At 34.7% G+C, this 18,224-nt stretch overlaps 1 protein-coding gene across 2 annotated transcripts in view; it reads right to left on the minus strand.

Moving 5' to 3' along the window:
- The window catches only part of RALGPS2 (Ral GEF with PH domain and SH3 binding motif 2), a 157,361-nt gene that overhangs the window by 83,751 nt on the left and 55,386 nt on the right, over window positions 1–18,224 (minus strand). For both annotated transcript variants that reach the window (XM_040263899.1, XM_040263900.1), the window contains exons 5-6: window positions 10,442–10,525; window positions 2,228–2,317 (exon numbers count right to left, since the gene is read on the minus strand). In XM_040263899.1, the coding sequence (XP_040119833.1) occupies window positions 2,228–2,317; window positions 10,442–10,525 (174 nt within the window). The remainder of the gene's footprint in view (window positions 1–2,227; window positions 2,318–10,441; window positions 10,526–18,224) is intronic.

Consider the following 18,224-nt stretch of genomic DNA (forward strand, 5'->3'; position numbering starts at 1 on the left):
ATTCTTTACCAGCAGGGCCACAAGGGAAGCCCAAGAATGCCGGAGTGGGTAGCCTATGAGAGGTAATGGTGGATTATTTTCCCAAATTACTGAAAGACACTAATTCCCAGGGTGAGGAAGCTCAAGAAATCCCAAGCAGAGTAAATAAAAAAATGAATCATGAATTTGGAATCACATTTTTCAAGAACACGGGTGACAGAAAGACGCTTCCAGACAAAATAAAGAGAGCTTTAAAAAAGATTTTAAAATGGTGCCAGAATGATTATTCATATGGAAAAATATGAACTGGAATCCATAATTACATGTATTATATCTAAAATTAAGAATAAACTACCAAAATCAAAGCTATAGAAGCTTTAAAGAGTAATGTGTAAGAAAATCTTTGACATTTTCAGAGTTTAGAGTAAGATTTAAATGAGATAGTCTTTTAGGCACAAGACAATAAATAAGACAATACAAGTTAAAGATTAATATATTTGCCTATTAAAGATAAGAGCATCTGTATCAAAAGACAATAGGAAAAGAGTTGTAAGATAGGTCACAAATAGGAAGATGTATGAAAAGAATACAGCAAAAAACTTTAGCATCTGGGATTATTATACTTTTTAAACTATAAAAATCAAAGACCAACACTATAACAGAATACTGTTCAAAGAAAGATCTTGAGCAGACATTTCAGGAGAGAAAAACGTAAATAGCCAAAACACAAAAAATGTTCATTCTCATCAGATTCAATGGAAGCTATTGGTCTCACTGTCATTTCTTTGAAGGTAATTTGTCTTTTCTCTCTATATTTCTAGTGTTTTAACCTGCAGTTGAGCACCAAGAGATTCATACAAGAATGCTGTATAAGTAGTGGTATTGATAACAGCAAAAATCTAGAAACTCCTTCCTAAGTCTCTAGGCTGTCTACTGGTCCTACGGACTTCAAATTTGCCAGCCTCTCCTCAACTCAATCACATGAGATAATTTCTTAAACCTTTTTATACATTTTATACATATACCTGTGTGTGTGTTTTCTGACTACAGAACCTCCCTGAAACATCTACTAAAAGAAGAGAAAGACTTGCCTGTTTTATAGGAAACAAAATAGAAGGCAGAGTCCCTAGAGGGACTGAAGAGACAGTAATGGACAAAAAAATTATGAATTTAGACCTTGGGGTAAAAGTAAGCACTATCAGAAATAACTCCAAGTATGAGTCTGAACTGGAATTATGATTATTTGATGGGAATAATGACATGGATTTGGTGGTTTTGAGTGGAACATACATTAAAAACAAAAAACTAACAAAAACACCAGAAAACAATAATGAAAATTCAGGATCTATGGAGAAAAGACATGGATTCTACTAGCTAAAATCCAATCTTTAACATATCACAAAGAATGTTTTTAAAAATTTTATGACACTTCTGAAAAAATAACAACTTTTAAGAAGGCTAGCTCTGCCACCTAGTGCCATAGAATGTTAGAATACAATTGCTCCCAGGTGCTAAGGAAACTATGGAAGAGTTATGACTTCAGTGATTACAATAATTTACAATTGTAAAAATGGTATCTTCAACTTATCCCATCTTCCTTCATTCACAGGTGAGATAAGTTACGTATTTATTCTTAGAATAATGAACGTGGCTACCATTATACCTCTTTTCAGTCAACTTGACATAAATCTGGAGTTGTTACGAATTTTAGTAAAATCCTGTAACCTCCTGTGGAATGTCCTATTCCATCTTCCTCTCTAAGTTTTAACTGTCTTTGAAATCCATGTTCTATTTCTCCTGCTGCATCTATTATCTATGTTACTCAATGTATTTGGTTAACACCCTCATTTATACTGTTCTTTTAAAAATTAAGTCTTATAATCTATTTCAAAGGCAAATAACTGATATGTATTTCCCTACCTTATCCTGTAAGGCTTTTTTAGTCACCTGCAGAATATACCAAACTATTTTATAAATATTAAACTCATGATAATCTGACCTCTGCCCAAATACAATTCAGCTTCTCTGAGAAAGAGAGGAAAGCTATAAAAGAAAAGGGAGGAAGATAGGAGGAATAGAAGAAAAGGCAAAGGAAACAGACATGCAATTTAAAAAATTAACTTACGTTAATCAGTAGGCCTTATTTTCCAGCATCAATAAATAGTGACTATAGTGACACAGCCAAATATTTACTTACAAGCATTCGTAAATGGCTGAATTAAAAAACAGAAGCACAAGTTTACCTTACCTTAGCAGTTTTAATATAGTGGCTCAAAACTTCTGCTCTAATTTTTAATGTTTGAGCATGAAGAATCTCTCTAACAACCCAAAAGCTTACCTGCAAATAAAAAATAAAAATAGGTGAATGGTAAGATTATTTACTTACAGGATCAAAGAATGACAAGAGCTACTTGATGAACTACTGAGAATGGTATAAAAATACTTTCTCTTGCCCCTGACTCACCACCAGGACATAACTCTTTAAATGTTGCACATACTTCATACACATATGTAGACAGACAGATATAGACATGTGTATTTATTTGTGAGTCCTTGTCACAAAGTCACGTCCAGCTCTCTGTGACTGTAGCCCACCAGGCTCCTTTGTCCATAGGATTTCCCATTCAAGACTACTGGCGTGGGTTGCCACTTCCTTCTCCAGGGGATCTTGCCAATGGATCGAACCCACGTCTCCTGCACTGGCAGGCAGATTCTTCACCGCTGAGCCATCAGGAAAACATACATACAGATTTGTACCAACACATAAAAACATCATAATGATTTTTCATCTATAAAAATGAATGTAAAATTGGAAGGAAAAGAGAAAGCAATAAAACCAGAATGATGCAACAAGAACAGTATACAAGTGTTTTTTTTGCTGTATTTTATAATACTCTGGCAGAATTAGATAAGCTCTAAGATCAGACTCTGTAAAACATGCTACTTATCGTATGTTTTTCTGTGTCTGTGAAATCCCATGCTGCTATTTATTTACATGGAGTAGAATCCTAAATGTAAAGAATCTCAAGTATGGTTTTCCTGATATGAATAGGATAAAATATAAAACTACTTAAAGAAAAATATATCTAAGTCAGTCTAAAATCAAGATTGTATTTTTAAAAATTATGTAATGCTTTCTAATTCAATGAAACCATCTTCAAGATTTCTTTTAAAAAACAATAAACATCATTCATCAGAAGGCAGGATGGGTCTGTAACATTACTAAAATGTTCTGGTGAAAATAGTGTGCTTATCATATGACACAGAGTAATATGTATGTAATATACATTTTTTATATAACATATTTCAATTCATGCACTATGAAAGCAAAATCAAAGCACTATCAGTTGGTTCAAAATTACAAAAGTAGGATGTAGTTAGAAATCTCAGTACAAAAATAAAGCCACTGCCATCTTTCTTCTGAGAAATATTTCAGAATTATTTGCAACTTTCATCTATAAACAGTCAAAATTTGTATATTTAAAGTATATGTGTAAATGTAAAATGAATATATTTTACAAAGACATCTTCATATTTGTTACTATATTTGAGCTACTAATGACAATAATTATCCCTGATTTTAATAAATTTTACCTTTTAGAAGTATAAAATGTACCTAAAGTTAAGGTTATTTTAACAACAACCTGGTGCTGTCCTGTGCTTAGCTGCTCAGTCGTTTCCAACTCTTTGCAACCCCGTGGACTGCAGCCCACCAGCCTCCTCTGTCCATGGGAATTCTCCAGGCAAGTATACTGGAGTGGGTTGCCACACCCTCCTCCAGGGGATCTTCCCAACTTAGGGATTGAACCCAGGTCTCCCTGGGCATTGCAGGTGGATTCTTTACCGACTGAGCCACCAGGGAAGCCCAACAACAACCTTATTAGAAAATATTAATTATGATTCAATCTTAGCTCCACGATCACTGACTTAATAAATTTAATGTCAAATTTTAAGACAAATACTATGGTAATTTAAAAACATGGCCACAAACTCTTTATCACTACTCACACTGAAAGTTGGGGGTATAAGTCACCTCTCATCGAACCTAGATAAATAAGCTCGTGACTTTTTCAAGGAATAGAAAATTAACAAAATTGATACTGACTTCCATGACAAGGTCATAAAAGAACATGTAGCCCATGCCTTGATTGCTGGAACCTTCTCTATGGGATTCCTAACTACCACGTAGGAGGTCCAGCTACCCTGAGACCACCAAGACAGAAAGGCTAAGTGTAGGTGCTTCCCAACTGACAGTCCCACATAAAGCCAATCACACCTGATAATACTGCCCCAGAATGATCAACAGCAAGACACGGTTTAATGAAATTACTGGACTTAATAAAGAAAAATCTTTAGGCTAAGAAAAGAGAAAGTGATCTTTAAGGAAAAGAAAATTTAATTATCATCAGACTTTCCAATAGCAACACTTTGCCAGAAAAAAATGGAGTACTACATCAAATATTATCAAGGAAAGAAAATTTCATACAAAGGACAGGCAAAATTATCAACATGTAAGAACTCAAGTATTGTTCCAATGAGCCCTTCCTGAGTAAATGCCTGGAGAGCAGGCTTCAGAAAATCAAATGACTAGAGAAACACCAACATTAGAAAGACAGTGACCGTTAAATACACACGTTCACAGAAATAAGAATGATAAGGGTTAAAAGAAGGAGAGTACATTATATAACGCCTATATGCCCAGACACTATATACTATTTACTATAAAAGAAATACAACATTTGCAAAAATATGTACATAACTGTTTAAAGGAGTATTATTGGCATTAGTATTGCTATTCTGAAACTGTTATTTGTTTATGTAGGTTAAGGCAAATAAGTAACTTGTAGGATACTGGATCATGCCCAGGATTAATGGAAAACCAGGTTGCAGGTATGGAAGAAAGGATATACAGACATAATACGGAAGAGATTAAGTAAAACTCTGGTCTTGAATTTGAATTAGAAGTATTAGTATGAATTTATGAGATATTTTATCTTCAAGTAGTTGGTATATATATGTGTGTGTATGACATATAGATATCTTAGCTATATCTGCTAAAAAAGCCTAGACATTATGGTCACTCTAATAGCAATGAGCATTTTTAGCACCTCGGTCCATTTCCTGCTATAAGAAACCAACATTTGTTAAAGAAATGCTGATTCCAGGCAGAGAGCTGGTAATGGACAAAATGAACATGCAACGTCTTTGCAAACAAAAGCAAAGAAACTGTTCAAGATTACAAGGGTCATGAAAGAGAGAGTCATGAGAAAGGTCATGAAAGCCAATCTGAAGAGACTCCTGTTGGCCAACCACAGGATAATATGTGGAGTTTCAATAATGATAATAATGGCAATGGGAATACTGATTCACATCATATATGTTTATGTTTATGAGTTTAAAATAAAATTAAAGAAATTAAAAACTACTCTGTCATTGTTAAAGGATGACAGAACACCAATTCATTATCTTCAAAACTGCTAAATAAAGAGAAAAAAATCAAATATTTATCCTTCCTTACCTGTATGAAATGGAATCTCTAGGTATGCAAGTACTAGATGAGGGAAAAATAACTCTTTATAAAATTATCCTCACTAAAAATATTTCTTTATATCTAACATCTAATGTATCTACTAATATCACAGAAAAGATCTAATGAAGAAACCCCATACAACCCTGACTCTTGTCAAAGGCACTGAACACAACTGAACATTTGGAATTAGCAGCTAATTTCCAGAGAACATAGAACATATTACACTATACAAAATGCAGTCTAGACTATGGTAGACTATGGGAGACTCTAGAGGTTCTTCCACAGGAAATAGTAAGGAAGAGAAAAGGATAAAGGGAGAAATTGCAAATTAAAAAGTCACAAACATTTAACAAATTAAAAAAACTGGCCAAGCTAAGTTAGGGATAAAAACTATATATTTATTGATAAAAACTATAAAAATAAATACATGACAGTGAGTGCTATAAAAGTCAGGACAGTACTTATTGTTGGAGGAAGAAAGGGTATGAATTGGGATGAAGGCACATGGAGGGGTTTCTAGGGTAGTTCCTAAACTTTCATTAAACTATATGTTTGTTTTGTGGGTTCTTTTTGTATCCATGCTTTATTTTACAATAAATAGTTTAAAGTAAAAAATAAGAGAATAATACACATGACCAGAGAAATCTGAAAATGATAGAATGTCAGAAAATGGAAAAAAAAACCAACTAAAATTAAAATTAGGAAAAACTGAATGAAAAAGTCCATGAGGAGAATGATCTCTGTTTTCCTTATTCACTAATATATCCCCAACATCAAGACCAATATTCAGGACATAGTAGGAGCTTAGTAAATATTTAAATGAATGAAAATAAAAGTTGAGTCATTTTACATCAATTAGATTTCAAAGTTTAATGACACCAAGTGCTGATTAGGATACACAGTAAAATATATATTGTCTTATGTAGTTAAACATGGATAAACTCTTTCTGATACAAATTTTGTATTTAGGAACATATTTTTCAAATGAATCACAGTGTTTTTTTTCCTCTTATTTTATGGTAATCAATTTAGTAAGTTTAAGCAGCAATTTTTTTTTAAGCAAAGACCAAAGTACATATTGTCTAATACAGGTAAGTATTATTTCAGAAAACTTTAGTTACAATGTATAAATATTTTATCTTATTCTGGGTCATAGCAAAAAATGTTTGAAAGCCACCAATTAGAGAAACTAATTCACGTGGGCACCCAAACTCTTAGAATATTGATAGCAAATTCTTCACAACAGCAAAAAATTAGGAGACACATTAGTCCACCCTCAAAATTAGTCTACACTCAAAAGAATGATGAATTCTTTCTGATACATTCATGCAATGAAATGCTAGAAGATAGCACTGAAAATCAATGAATAAGCACTATATACATTATGGATACAGCAGAGAAATACAAGTGAAAAAAGCCAACCACAGAAGTCTATATATAGTCTGATGATATGTTTTACAAAGATGAAAAGCAAGATATACAATATGTTGTTTAGGGGCACAACTTTTTCTGGTAAATCTACTCGTATAGGAATTATAACAAGAGTTAAAATTTTTTAAATCAATTAAGAAAAAATAAAAGAGAAACAATTTTTTTCAGATCATAGTTACCCTTTAAGTGAGGACAGAGCAGAGAACATATAAAATGCTTCAATAGTTTTGGTAATATTCTTAGTTTAAGTGGTGAATTCACAGTTGTTTTATTATAATACTTCCTAATATACACTAGATTAACCATATGAACCTGCCAGTTCCATAGGCCAGAAACGGCAGTTTCATAAGATTCAAACAAACATTTAACATATTTTAGGAATGAATCAAGTATTTCATTAAAAAGTAAATCTTAGAAAACTTTTATTCAAAGGTTATTTCTAACTGTAGCTGCTTTATTCAAGCTTTTATAATCATATAAAAGTGTTATGAAAACCTTTTATTTACAGCCAAACATATGTTAAGCTTGGAAGATAATTTCCTAGCTTTTTATCATGGAAATCTTCAAACGTATACTGAACTAAACATAATAATAATGAACTCCCTAGTACACATCAACCAGCTTCAACAACCAAGTTATGGCCAAGTTTTCTCACTTCTACTCTCATCCCACTCTCAAATGCTCCATTAATACTGTGAAGCAAATCACAGACAATACATGATAGCATCTATCAACATTTTCAAAAAGGAATCTTTCTATAAACATAACCTAAAATTATCATTCCTAAAAACATTGATTTCTAATTAGTCAAATTTCCAATCATCTAAAGGTAACATTTTAAAAAAAATTAGATAACCTTTCCCCCAATTAAAAAAAATATCAGAAAGCCACTGGCCAGAAGGCATAAATAAAAGTTACCAAAGAAATAGCCAAAATAGAATGAATATTAAAATTGTCATGAGTCAAGTCACAGCAGACTATACAGATACTTAAAATGTTTTTGAAGTGATTTTATCAATATGATACAGTAACATTTCATGATATGTTAAGACAACAGGACTGTAAATTATATGTACAACATGATTTCTATTAGATTAAGAAGAAAATAAAGAATGGAAAAATATATACTAAAATATATTATAAAAAATATATACTAAAATAGTAACAGCCATCTCTGGGTGATTCTGCACCTACCCCCCAGGTTTTATACATTTCTACCATTTTTTCAGTTTTTTGGCAATGTGTGCTACTGTTTTGATAATCAATTAAAAAAGCATAGTTTTAAAAATATGTGGGAGAGTTCCATTTCTGGTAATGTGGAGAAGCGGGTATCTCTGGAAATGCTCCTCTGATTATAATTACAAATTATAAAAACAATATTTAAAAGCACAAGGGAGGAACCAAAAGAAGGCATAAACTGGAGAACAGATCTTTGAAAGAAGTAAGATGCACTGGAAGAAGTAAGATGCACTGGGTGAGATTTGCACTTATAAAGCTAAGTGTCTGAGGACATTCAGAGTTACAATGTGGTGCACTGAGAATTTTAGAGAAGGCCACAGTCTTGATGGCTTCAAGAGTCAGAGAACAACTGGCTAGACAATAAGGGGGGGACTTCTAGAAAGGTAAGAAAAGTGCCCCAAATCTATATAAAAACTTCATCCAAATCTCCAGTTGACCTCGGAACTGTGCACGTGCAGGGGAAACTTTAAGAAGCCCAAATAAAGACAAAATCTGGAAAGAACCGATCTATTCTCCAATAAGAAAGAGAATTTAGAGTTTGAGCCCAGCCGAGTTAACTCAGTCAGTCAGTTCAGCCGCTGAGTCATGTCCAACTCTTTGCGACCCCATGGACTGCACATGTCAGGCCTTCCTGTCCATCGCCAACTCCTGGAGTTTTAATGCTTTTTCTCTTAATAGTCAACCTTTTCTTTTTCTTTGTGTGTCTGGTAATTTTTTCAATTGTATAGTCATCATTATGGATAATATGTTATAGATTGTAGATTTTGTTGTTTTCTTTCAAATAGTAATGATTTTATTTTAGCAACTACCTGCTAAAAAAAAAGGACTCAACTATATGCTATCTACAAGAAACTCATTTTAAAAATAAAAGTCTCTTTGCAACTTCTTTTGTAATTTGCTACTTCAGATTTCCCATCACACTTCTAAGAGAAAGTAATAGAGTAATGGAATAACTAAGTAATGAATTTTATTATAGATCAACTGTAATCTTGATTAATGTAAGAGCTTTTGGTATACTGTGACATATTTGACCCTAACAATCTTTTGACTTATATAAGAATAATATTAGTGCTTAAAAATCTAAAGTCAAATTAGTGGGTACTGTGACAATGTTTTTGTTGGCAAAGAAAAAAGTTTACCATGATGATAAATCCTGACCACTCCAGAAAAAATTTAAAACAACTGCCATATAGTTTAAATAAGCAATTCAGTATAAGACATGTTTGCTGTAGGTTCCTTACTAATGGTTTAATTTAAATGGAAAAAAAAAATACTAACACATTTCCATTTTGGATAATGCAGTGAAACCAAATAACTTGAGATATACTATTTGCTATAAATCCCTAGAAATGCTGAGTTAAAGACAACCATTTTTTTAAAAGTAGGCTTACCTTGTAGCTCAGCTGGGAAAGAATGGGTCTGCAATGCAGGAGACCCCAGTTCAATCTTGGATTGGAAAGATCCCCTGGAGAAGGAATAGGCTACCCACTCCAGTAATTTTGAGCTTCCCTATGGCTCAGACGGTAAAGATTATAGGTGTAATGTGGAAGACCTGGATTCGATCCCTGGGTTGGGAAGATCCCCTGGAGGAGGGCATGGCAACCCATTCTAGTATTCTTGCCCAGAGAATCTCCATGGACAGAGGGCCTGCTGGGCTACAGTTCATGGGGTTGCAGAGAGTCAGACACAACTGACTGAGTAAGCACTGCACATGACTAACTTGAAAAGATTTCACTTGAGGCCAAAAATAAAGGAAATAAAGGCAAAAAAGGAAAGGGTACAACAGCTGCTGTTGGCAGATTTCCTCTCAAGAGCATAGGGATGTGGGATTTAATACACCTTGTAATAATACAAAATAAAAAGTTGAAGATGACTTAAGAAATTGAAAAAAAAAGGGGGGGGAATGACATTAGTGTAAAAAAAGTACATAGATTTGAAGCAGATTTAACACATCTGAAGAGAATTATTTTATTGAATTGAAATATAAATCTGAGTAAATAACACAGAATGGAGCACAAACGGATAGATGTAAAATATGACAGGTTAAGACACAAGTAGGAAAGAACATAAAGTTCCAGTAAATTTCCAACAGGAATTACAGAAGGTAAAAGAAAAAAAGATTATATGGAAAGACACTGAAGAGATATTGGTTGAAAATGCTCTAGAACTGATGTAAAAACTTAAATTATTTCTTAATGAAAAATTACATACTAAGGAATTGAATTTCAGAAACTAAACATCAAAATTTTATAAGCAACTCACATGATTAAATCTTCTTGTGAAGGCAACTGCATTTGGTGCAGAACTGTATTTTTCTTTTTTATTCCATCCACAACTTGAAAGCTCCTGAAAAATCAAATATAAATCAAATTCATGAAAAAGACCAGTCTTCTTGTTACATTAATGGTTTAAAAGCATTAAAGACAGTTTGTGTACTTTCCCAGAACTGTTTTATTTAATAGGAACATATTTAATAGTATAACAATTCAGGTAAATCACAAAAGCAAATTTTACAAGAATACAAGTGGGCACAATTACTTATCCATATGAACATAGATAATTATAACTATACTCCATATGCAGAATTATATGTTCTTCTTTGAAGAGATTTGAATCCCAAGAGGAAAATCTACAAATAATGAAAGATGAGCATCCCACAGCGTAAAGTGAAGCCTACTTGTTGCCAAGTCCCAGTCAATCATTCAGAGCTTCCAATCAATTTTCTAGCAACCTCAATCTTTTGAGCTGAATGCCAATGACCCCAGGCATTTGAAGAAACCCCTAAAAGGGGGTATTTGATTCCCCATAGATCTATCAATAGAATTCAAAGAGCTCAAGAAAGAACTTAGATATTAAAAAAAAGGAAGAAAATTAAAATTTTGTTTTACACTAACCTCCAACTGAAATGACATTGCTTTTAATTACATATGTAGGCTACTGACTGTAGAAGAATTGGCAATATATGTGACTTATCACTAATAAAAACACAGATATTTTCATATCACATTATGTTGGTACAGATATCTCAAAAACATCATTTACACTCATCACTGCTTTGAAGTTATAATCTCAGCACCACTAGATACTTAATATGTTAATGAAGAGGCACATATATAGCCATAGAACAGTTTTAAAAAAATATTTTGATAGGTATATGTTATGAGAACTGATTTTCTTGGATTTTAAGTAAGGGTTCAGCTCCAGAAGCTTCAGTTTTCCAAAGGGGTTCAAGGGTCAAAACAGTTTAGGAACCCTGCTGTAATACAACCACCATGGCCAGGAAGAGACATAATCCATAAGAAAGAAGAATTCCGAGGACACTGAGTTAGGGTGGAGAACAAAAGAAAACTGAGAAAAGGGTAAAACCACGTAATTATTCCTTCCAGATAGATATGCTCCCGTTAAATAGAAAAAACAGAAGGGTACAAACAAGAAAGATTCAGATAACCAAATAAAACTCTTGGACATGAAAAATATAATAAAAGAACTGTTAAAATTCAGGAAAGATAAAGGTGATAATACCTTTTAAACAATAAGCTAAATATGGGGGCAAAAATAGTATGTTAATTAGAAGAGTCCACTAGAGTCAACTTCTGAATAATAAAAATAATTTTAAGAGACTACAGAGAGGAAAAAAAAAAGTAACTTATTGAAAAAAAAAAAAAAGCTAATTCAAGAAAATGTCTCCTGAATCTAAAGGACAAGAAGAGACCTGTCTAATGTCCATTATAAAAGATAAAAAAAAAAAAAACAAAAACTCAAACCAACGCCTAGCATCAAAAACCTGTAGCAGACTGGAGACAAAAGAAATCATAAAATCTGTCAATTCAAAAACAAAATAAAAACAGATAACATACAGAAAAAAGGGATCAGAAGGTATCAGGTATTTCAACAGCAACTCTAGAAGATAGAAGACAACTGAAACAAAGCCTTCAAAATCCTAGAATTCTATATTCAACAAAAGTGTCAATTAAGTATGAAAGTATATCACAGACATTTTCAGCAAGTCTCGGAGAATCTTCCTTTTATGCACCTATTCTCACAGAGCTTGCAGAATATGTCTTCCATCAAAACAAACTAGCAAAGTCAGAAAAAGGGAGAGACGATCCAGGAAACAACGGAACCAAGACTGAAAGAAAATACTGGAAATTCCCAGATTAAGAGTAAAGGGAGATTCTGAGACAAAGCTAAGAGCAGACCATAAGAACGACAGTCCAGATGGTAAATAGCAAGGACGGAAATTCCAAAAGAGACATCTCTGAAAGATGAAACACTATCTGGAGTGAACACACTCACTGCATTCACTTCTCGGAGAAGGCAATGGCACCCCACTCCAGTACTCTTGCCTGGAGAACCCCATGGACGGAGGAGCCTGGTGGGCTGCAGTCCATAGGGTCGCGAACAGTCGGACACGACTGAGCAACTTCACTTTCATTTTTCACTTTCATGCACTGGAGAAGGAAATGGCAACCCCCTCCAGTGTTCTTGCCTGGAGAATCCCAGGGACGGGGGAGCCTGGTGGGCTGCCATCTTTGGGGTCACAGAGAGTTGGACACGACTGAAGTGACTTAGCAGCAGCAGCAGGATTCACTTTTGGCAGAAAAATTAGTGACAAGTCACAGAGAGAGCTAAAGGGATTCCCAGGTGGCTCAGTGGTAAAGAACGCTCCTGCCAGTGCAGGGGACGCAGGAGACATGGGTTCGAACCCTGGATCGGGAAGATGCCCTGGAGGAGATGGCAACCCACTGCAAGATTCTAGCCAGGAAGATCCCAAGGACAGAGGAGCCTGGCAGGCTACAATCATGGGATTTCAAAGAGCTGGATACTACTGAGCTTGCACCCCAAAACAGAGAAAGTTACAGTAAGTTACTTAGCTGAAAGAAAACAAAATTTAAGTAATCATGGATCAACTGTTCTTCAGCTTTCTCTACACTTATAAAGAACAGCTGAGCCGTGATTACTCATTCATGTCAAAATTGTGACATAACTATAAAGAAAAGAGGAGGAAATAAACTGTGCAAATGTGAGAGGAAGAGAAAATAAGAGTGAAATCATCTTCCATAGGAGAGAGTCAATAAATCATATCCAAAATTAAAAACTCATAAGCAATAGGCATTTAGATATATTATCTTTCAAACATATATAAAGTCTTCCAAATAAGAAAAGTTAAGAGACCTGGATGGGTGTAGGGCTCAAAGGTGGAGGTTGGAAGGGTGGGAACAACAGGATATTGTTATATTTTGCTCTCTTGTGGAAATATTTAGCTTGTTAAGCATGATATATACGTATCTTCAATATAATTTTAAAATTAAATAAAAACAAAAAAGAATGAGCTGACTTAGGAAAGACTGAGGAAGTTATGATGGTATTATAACACTTTAAGAAAAAGGCAATGTTCCCTGGAATAGGGCAGTATCAATGGATACTGAAAATATCACTTGGTCAAAAACTGGATCCACACAGTGTAAGTTAAGAATGAGGTATCCAGAAGTACTAAAACTCCCAAGTTTCTGGCTTGAGCAATTGAGATGGGGAATACTGAAGAAAGAGACAACAATTGTCACTTTAACAGTCGGTAAACAGTAAATTTTCTAAAGATATAAAGCACTTTTTTTAAACCTAGAATTTTGAAATTACTGAAGGAAAAGAAAATGACAGAAGCAACTTTACAGTTAAAAGGAATTTGAGTACTTTGTACTCAGCCGAGATATATACTCATTCACATAATCCTCTTGTATAGACACAAAATATTTAGTGGTAGATATTATATTAACATAAACATGACACATGATAACTATATTAAAAACATCAAACTGCTAGAAAACATGTTGGGTCTTCCTAAACATCACAGTATATTTATACAACTATATAAAGATGTCGAGGTTTAGGATAAAATTTCTAGGATTAAATCCATCAACTCTAAATTTGTTTTTAACCAATTAACAAAATTTCCAAATTTATATTAATGCTATAATCAAAGTATCTCTATGAAATTGCTATTAAACTTATCTAGCCATTTGACAAGCCATTTTCCTGTCATAAGGCTACATTATAAATAAAGAATATCCTTGCACCTTTTCTGACATTTCTGATCATTTCCTAAATATACAGTCCTAGAAGCGAAATCACTAGGTCAAAGAGTAGGAACCCTTTCTTTCAAGGTCTTGATATTTGTCAAACTGCCCTTCTGAAATACTGAATCATTTATACGAGCACTGCTGTCAGTTTCACAAGCGTCTTATCAACACTAGGTGTACTTAATTCTTTCTATATATTATACCTTAACTTCCCCATCTGTAAGAGTAATTACAGTTGTTAAATAAGTTTGTGAAACAGAAAATCGGGGGGTGGAGAGGGGCAGCAGGGAGGGACCATATGCCACCCAGAACCCACCACCTGAATAAACCTTTGTAAACATCTTCCCTATCTCCTTTATGTGCATACAGAACTATTGACAGTAGCCAATACATCTGTCCTTTTCTGTGTGATCTAATCTTCTGACTCTGTGCTTAAAAAGTTCTTTCTTCCTTAGAACATAGGTCTTAACAGCTGCAATAAAAATAAAAGCTAACCCGAAGGTAGAGATCACTATGTGACAGGAACTATTCTAAGTGTCTTATACATATCAACTCATTTGATCCTATCTTTATCATTACAATTTATTATGACAAGGAACACAAAGGTAGCAGTGGATTATAGCCTTATTTTTTACATTAAACTTTTTAAAATTCTTTTCTGGCTCCTCAAAAAAAGGGAAGCTAAGAGGTTTTGAAAACTCCATCCGATTTTTGGTGAGTTGCAACATCACTAACTTAGTGAAAAAATGCTTTTCCTCTTTAAGAAAACTCTGTTCGAAGCAGACCTGAAAGAAGGCAGGGGTTGAATGAAACTCCAGTCAAATTACTTGGGAGCAGATGCATTAAAATTCCATTGGAGCTCTCCATCTTATACATAAAAAAACATGAAGAAATAAGGAGGTTCTTTAAGTTTTAAGATAGCACTTTCTGCGTCAGAAAACATTTCCCGTTGGAAACGATGTTACATTACTAGCTCATCTAATACAACATCAAACAAGGATAGAGAAGGATAGAGAAGGGTAGAGAACAACATGGCGGCTGCCAGGAATTATGGATAGAGGGGAGTGGGGGGGTGACCATAAGCCGGAAGCACAGGTGACAGAGCTTTGTGCTGATGGAATAGCTGTGTATCTTGATGGAGGAAGCAGTTAGGCAAATCTGCACAGATGATGAAATGCCACAGGACTGTACAGACATGTACTGTATAAACATCTATTTCCTGGTTTCAAAACTGTGAATCTATCTTTGGGGACTTCCCTGGTGGTCCAGCAGTTAAGACTCTCTGTTTCCAGTGCAGGGGGGCCTGGATTCCATCCCTAGCTAGGGAACTAGATCCCACATGCCTCAACTAAAACATGGTGCAGCTCAATAAATTTTTTTAAAAAGGAAAAGAAAAACAGTTCCCTATCTTAAAATTATCCTTGTAGTATTTTTTGGTAACTTCCTGTGAATCTCTAATTACCTCAAAATAAAAAGTTTATAAAACAAAAACAAGAAAAACCCATATAATGGATTATGAAGTAGACACTGGGACTTATTCAGTACTTTCCTCTTAAACCCTGACATGCATTTACAGTTAGCTGACCTTAAAGGAATCTGTCTCGCCCCATCTCTACCTCAACAGCCATTAAATATCTCTATGGAAAAAAACCCTGCTTTTCCCTTTGTCTCTGTCTCTTTCTGTCTCAGACCTTAGAATCTTTCTCCAAGTGAGACTATACCATCTGAGAAATAAATTCTCCTACCAGCACCATACTGTATTGACAGGTTATCTGCCAGGTCTCAAGTTGCTCTATACTAAACCACTTTCCATGAACACCAAAAAGTTAAAGTAAACTTAGTGACTCAAAAGATGTTTTTTTAGGGTTTGACTCATGAATAGGACTGATTCAAGTTGAGTACACTATGTAAATAAGCCTCCATTTCAGCAAAGGCTAAAGGAAATAGAGCAGCCTCAATGCTTAAAATCTGCTCAAATGGATTCAACTTGCAATTTTTAAAACAGGCAGTGAAGAGAAAGCTTCTAGCAGTAACTCACATATACAAAGGCAATTTCTTAATGGTTACTAAAAGTGTATCAGAGAGAATATTCGTGGTTCATTTTTAGCCATTAAACAGAATATTTTGAAAGCATGTGGAAGGCAAACACCACAACTGACGACCACCTACCCTATGAAAGAATTACTGAATTTCACGGGAGTCACAGCTTCTCTTATGTCTTGTAGGTTTGTTCTGTAAAGTCAAATTCTTGGTCTAAATTTCATCTTGTAGGTTCCAACACTCTTAAAAGGACTGCTCTAAGGGTGATGTTGTAGGGATACCTATAGATAGAAGAAGAGAAAAGGCCAATATAGACCAGCTGTAGACAAAGACTGAGGGAAAGAAAGAAAAAGCGATGGAATTTGTAAAAGACTGCAAGGGTAGGGGTCCTCACAATGAGAAAATCACTACTGCTGAGGTAGGTATTCCTAGGCTCAAAACCTGGAAGATCTGGAGGGAACTGGTATATCCAGTATATCCATTCAGCCTATATGGCTGTTTAGAAAGAAGTCACAGTCTGAAATGAAGCACTCACTGCGACCCCTATGCTTCTAATCCACAGAATAAGCTCTGAAACTATATAATTCTAATGTATTATGTTAAATCAAAAATATCACGTCACTTTTCTAATGTAGTCACATTCTCTACTCCCCCAACCTCCCTACTTCCAATACCTTAATGCTGCCCCTTACAGTGAAGTCAGAGATTAAGGCAGGAGCTATCTTCTGCTACCACTGATGGTGTGATATACCTACTCTCCTAGTCAACAGCTTTCTTCTTCACCTTCCCTAGTTCCCTAAGTCTGACCTTACTATATATTAAGACAATTCTCAGTGAGAAACAGCAATAAGAACTGACAAAGCAGCTAACCTTACGAAAGTCCACCGAAATACGAGAAGAAAAGTCATGTCTTCTTTGCTTTCTTCAAACCTCCTACTGTATTCATGGATTTTTATATTTTAAGCGTAATGAAAATGATACTTTTCATTAAACAAGGACAGAATTATGATATTCCTGATGTTGGAATTTTGGATGTTGCCAAGATTATGGCCTTTTTGCATACGAAAGAAATTTTGCATAGAGAAAGCTCTTTACATATATCACCAGAAAGATCACAACTGCAAGTTCTTCAGAAATGTTTTAATAAGATTCAGAATGACCTATATGTACTTTCCCTCATTTAACCAGAATTCTTCCTCAATCTCTAGCGTATCCCAGTTATACAGGAAGGTTTTATCTATCCTTTGTATTTACTGTTTATTGATATAATCTAAATGACTTATTATACTGTTTGTGTATATTATATTGTGTTTATTGATATAATCTAAATGATTTATTATACTGACCTACATCCTATCACTTCATGGCAAATAAATGGGGAAACAGTGGCTGACTTTACTTTTTTGGGCTCCAAAATCACTGCAGATGGTGACTGCAGCCATGAAATTAAAAGACGCTTACTTCCTGGAAGAAAGTTATGACCCACCTAGATAGCGTATTAAAAAGCAGAGACATTACTTTGTCAACAAAGGTGTGTTTAGTCAAGGCTATGGCTTTTCCAGTAGTCATGTATGGATGTGAGAGTTGGACTATAAAGAAAGCTGAGCTTCAAAGAATTGATTTTTTTGAACTGTGGTGTTGGAGAAGACTCCTGAGAGTCCCTTGGACTGCAAGGAGATCCAATTGGTCCATCCTAAAGGAGATCAGTCCTGGGTGTTTCATTGGAGGGACTGATGTTGAAGCTGAAACTCCAATACTTTGGCCACCTCATGCGATGAGCTGACTCACTTGAAAAGACCTGATGCTGGAAAAGATTGAGGGCAGGAGGAGAAGGGGACGACAGAGGGTGAGATGGTGGGATGGCATCACCGACTCAATGGACATGGGTTTGGGTGGACTCTGGGAGTTGGTGACGGACAGGGAGGCCT

The sequence above is a fragment of the Oryx dammah genome, unplaced genomic scaffold (assembly GCF_014754425.2).
Source record: "Oryx dammah isolate SB20612 unplaced genomic scaffold, SCBI_Odam_1.1 HiC_scaffold_21, whole genome shotgun sequence".
NCBI classification, from domain to species: Eukaryota; Metazoa; Chordata; class Mammalia; order Artiodactyla; family Bovidae; genus Oryx; species Oryx dammah.